Genomic DNA, 4,605 nt, shown 5'->3' with positions numbered 1-4,605 from the left:
TATTTTCTGTACATATATAAATTGATTATAAATGACATAAATAATGATTTGATATTTTAAAAGATAAAGTCAAAATTTTTGTTTCTGTTTTGCATTACATTCTATAGGTATATGTTTGGCACTCCTCCTCCACAATTCAATTTATTAAATGCAAAATAGTCTCAGGAGGACATGTAAAACCCATGAAACAGAAACTTTCATTTGCATTTTAACAAATTATAGATAGGCATTCAGTCTGAACATACATTCTCTAGACTAGCTGTGTTTTGTAGACATATTTGGAAAGGTCTTCATTAAGAAATTTCTGATTCCATCTCAAGCCATTACTGGGGCAATTTCAAGTCTTTATATAATGAAAGAGAAGAAAGTCACACTTCCGTCGAGCAGCCAATATATGCCTCATTCTGCAGCAGGTAATCTAAGATAGATGTAACAGAAGCAATATTAAGAATTAGCAGATATGCTGCGTGTAGTGGAAGGCATCTTCATTTTTGTTGTAATTAGTGAGTTAGTATTTGGGGTTTTGGGGAATGGATTTATTGGACTTGTAAACTGCATTGACTGTGCCAAGAATAAGTTATCTACGATTGGCTTTATTCTCACCGGCTTAGCTATTTCAAGAATTTTTCTGATATGGATAATAATTACAGATGGATTTATACAGATATTCTCTCCAGATATATATGCCTCCGGTAACCTAATTGAATATATTAGTTACTTTTGGGTAATTGGTAATCAATCAAGTATGTGGTTTGCCACCAGCCTCAGCATCTTCTATTTCCTGAAGATAGCAAATTTTTCCAACTACATATTTCTCTGGTTGAAGAGCAGAACAAATATGGTTCTTCCCTTCATGATAGTATTCTTACTTATTTCATCGTTACTTAATTTTGCACACATTGCGAAGATTCTTAATGATTATAAAATGAAGAATGACACAGTCTGGGATCTCAACATGTATAAAAGTGAATACTTTATTAAACAGATTTTGCTAAATCTGGGAGTCATTTTCTTCTTTACACTATCCCTAATTACATGTGTTTTTTTAATCATTTCCCTTTGGAGACACAACAGGCAGATGCAATCGAATGTGACAGGATTGAGAGACTCCAACACAGAAGCTCATGTGAAGGCAATGAAAGTTTTGATATCTTTCGTCATCCTCTTTATCTTGTATTTTATAGGCATGGCCATAGAAATATCATGTTTTACTGTGCGAGAAAACAAACTACTGCTTATGTTTGGAATGACAACCACAGCCATCTATCCCTGGGGTCACTCATTTATCTTAATTCTAGGAAACAGCAAGCTAAAGCAAGCCTCTTTGAGGGTACTGCAGCAATTGAAGTGCTGTGAGAAAAGGAAAAATCTCAGAGTCACATAGACACCTTGGGAAGAAATGGATGTTCCACGAAAAGAATCCAGTGAATAAATCCTTGAAGATCTGTTTCATTGCAGAAGATCTGCATTCTTGCATTGTCTTTTTAACTGTGTCATTAAAGATCACTGAAATCTTCCATAACTGTTTTGACTATGTTTCAGGGAATCTCAGTCTTTGAGGAGATTTTAATCTCACATGCAAATTCAGTGGCTTAGTCAGCTTCCCCACCCTGCAACTTCTTCCTACAAACTTCCTAGAGGAAAGCCATCAGCCTGGAGACTATTCGCTGTAAAGATTATAACAGTGAGAATAAGCTCTAAAATAAAACTTCTTGTTGTGCTTTACCTGACTTTTCTGAAGCAAGGACACCCATTCTCCCAGAAAACCCAAAGAAAAAAAGGAAAGAAAGAAAAGTAGATCAATCTTGACATTTAGAACATGGAAGTGAGGATAGATGGTGGTACTTCTTTACAGAATGCTATTTTAATTATTTAAAGGTTTTCTTTTCATTTTTTAAAATCTAACATCCTTTTTTACTGGTGTATGATGTGTAGCAAGTAGTCAGAGGAATAGATGTAGTTCTGTGAAATATAGCTAGGGAAACAAGGGTCTAGTTGAGGGATATGGGATCAAAACACTGATGAAATAAATATGCTCTTCAAAATCAGTGATTTGAGATAAGGCAGGTTATGAACCAATTAAAGTTGAGTAAAGATTTTTCTAGAAGCATCGATCCAAAGGCTGCAAGATTCAACACAGTCCCTGATCAAAGGACACAAGATGAACACAGGATAGAATCTGTGTGAAATATGAAATGTTCTATCTTCGGGCTTCATACACACACACACATGAACATGCACACACATACATTCGTATACACAAACTTGCACTCACAGAAACGTTTCAAATTTTCAGTTTTAAAGTTAATTTTTATGTCCAACCCAGGTTATAAACTCAGTGACTTATTTTGGCATCTTCCGAAAGTGCCTTGATCTCATACTTATGGCCTAATGAGTGGAATATTTCCAAATATAAGGACTTAATTAATTTTCTTTGTCAGGTTTCCAAATCAATATTTTTATATTTTTAAACTATTGTGTTTAGAATGTACAGATAGTTAAGAGATAACAGAAAAAAAAACCTAATGCTGCTGCCTATTTCAACCAAATATACCAGGTTGGCTCATTTGAAATTATATTGTATAAAGAACTATGTTCTCTGTATAGATTATGTTGATTATGTAGAATTTATTCATTTTCCCATGTTTTCAAAAATTATTTGTAATAATCTTTTTAAGGGGTACATAATAACTCCCCTTGCAAATATACAATAATATACTTAGTGTTTATCATATCATTTACGTTTAAGTTGTCTTCAGTTTTCCACTGTTAGAAATAAACATAATATGAGTATTATAGAGCGTGAATACTATTCATTCATACGAATACTATTTGAATGCTAACTTGGCTAGGTATTGAGGATATAGTAGTGAACAACATACCAATATAATGGATAATATATTCTAATAGAAAACAAATGAATAGCTAGCTAACTTAAACAATTATATTTATGATATTGGGAGAGAAAAACTATAGGATGCTGACCTGACCTGGTCATGAGAATGGACAAGATGTCACTGTGGTTAAGATGGTTTAATTTGATATCTTAATAATGTGTAGGAGTACGGTGGACAAACGAGGAGAAATTTGGGGTGGGAAACCATCATGTCAAGGCCTTGAAGCAAGAAGGAGTAGAAGAGGGTAGTCCAGAAACTAAAGGTCCAGTATGACTAATATATAGAGACAGTAGTATGTAAATTATTTTTAAGGAAAATTCCAATGGGGAGAAACTTGATAAATTCCTTGCAGAATTGATAAATTGCTCTGTAGATATAGTAAACCTATATGTTAATAGTGAAAAAATATCCATCCTGTTGCAGTCTCAAAATCAAACAGGTTATTATTTTTAATGTCACTACTTTGATTGCAAAAATATCTTTATTTCACATATATTTGATTACTAGTGAAGTTAAGCATTATTACAGGATTAACCAATAGCATATACTTTTTGGGAATTGTTCATTTGTTTTCTCCTTATTTTTTCATGTCTTATAGTTTTTCTTACCAATTTTGTGACTACTTTACACATTAACACTATGCCATATATGTGTTATGATTTTTTCTTAATTTGCTGTTTAGTAAGTAACTAGTTTGTAATGTTTGGGGCAATAGGTGGGTAATTTACATGATCTCATATTGATTTATGTTTTCTTCTGCTATTTTTGCCAATATTAGCTTATTTTTACTGATACCTGTTCCTTTCATCAAAAGCTCCATTTTGTACTATAAAATACAGTTTCATCTAAAATTAGCAAACACAAAAATATATAAAGAAGAAATTGATTATGCACATTTGCAGTACTCAACTAACCATTGTTAACATGTTTCTACATACGTTGTAAAATACATCTCAACATAGATAGATGACAGATAATAAGCATGTTACTTAAAAAATCTGTTTTGATTAGATTTATACATAAACTGGATGTCTAGGTTCTTTATCTGTAGATATTGAGATTATAGATAATTTTTATTTTCTTGTAGTATTATGTAATTTTCTATGCAATAATTTATGTCATATGAAAAATATAATTAAATAAAAGATGAGGCATGTGAAAAAATATCTGTTTAGTCATACTTGCTTTGAGAAACAAGGGAAAGAGAAAGAACCTTCCCTAGCATTTGCACAGACTGCAGAAGCTCTAATTCTGATATCTGCTGCCTTTGTAGCTCTGATTACTAACTTTGTTGTTTGTACTAACTTTCAATTATATTGGTTTGGTCCTCACATGTTTTATGATTTTATTTTGAACTCAGTTTTATTAGAATATTATCTGTGGGAATTCTTTGAGGTCAGGTTTACAGTGACGTCTGCCAGAAAGAGTTTGACTTTGTAAAGGCTGACTGGGATCACTTCCAGTATCAACTTCTTTAAGCTAAACTTTTCAGTTTGTAATGATTTAGGCTATATAGAATTTAACTTCTAGCCCCAAATATACATGAGTGAAAGGCTATTATAACAAATTCTTGCAACAACATTCCGCTTTCATTCCCCTTTACATTCCCGTTTCAATTCACTGCCGTGGCTGAGTGTTAAGTACTTCTACTTTAGCCTTTTGTTGGACGTATATTATTTTCTCATTTGCCTATTAAGGTTTTGCCTTT

General features: G+C 32.6%; 1 protein-coding gene across 1 annotated transcript; it reads left to right on the top strand.

Annotated features, from left to right (window-relative positions):
• The first annotated feature begins 330 nt into the window (after nucleotides 1–330).
• TAS2R10 (taste 2 receptor member 10) lies at nucleotides 331–4,048 on the top strand. Its single transcript, XM_004052721.4, has one exon. It carries the CDS (start codon nucleotides 461–463, stop codon nucleotides 1,382–1,384), a length of 924 nt encoding a protein of 307 aa, XP_004052769.2. The 5' UTR covers nucleotides 331–460; the 3' UTR covers nucleotides 1,385–4,048.
• The last annotated feature ends 557 nt before the right edge of the window (nucleotides 4,049–4,605 follow it).

This window comes from Gorilla gorilla, chromosome 10 (genome assembly GCF_029281585.2).
Source record: "Gorilla gorilla gorilla isolate KB3781 chromosome 10, NHGRI_mGorGor1-v2.1_pri, whole genome shotgun sequence".
Classification (NCBI taxonomy): domain Eukaryota; kingdom Metazoa; phylum Chordata; class Mammalia; order Primates; family Hominidae; genus Gorilla; species Gorilla gorilla.
The sequence above is the reverse complement of the archived record's forward strand: the minus strand, read 5'-3'. Positions and strand labels throughout refer to the sequence as shown.

Excerpts from the sequence above, each read along its gene's own strand:
- TAS2R10 (XM_004052721.4), top strand. The coding sequence starts at position 461 with ATGCTGCGTGTAGTGGAAGGCATCTTCATTTTTGTTGTAATTAGTGAG.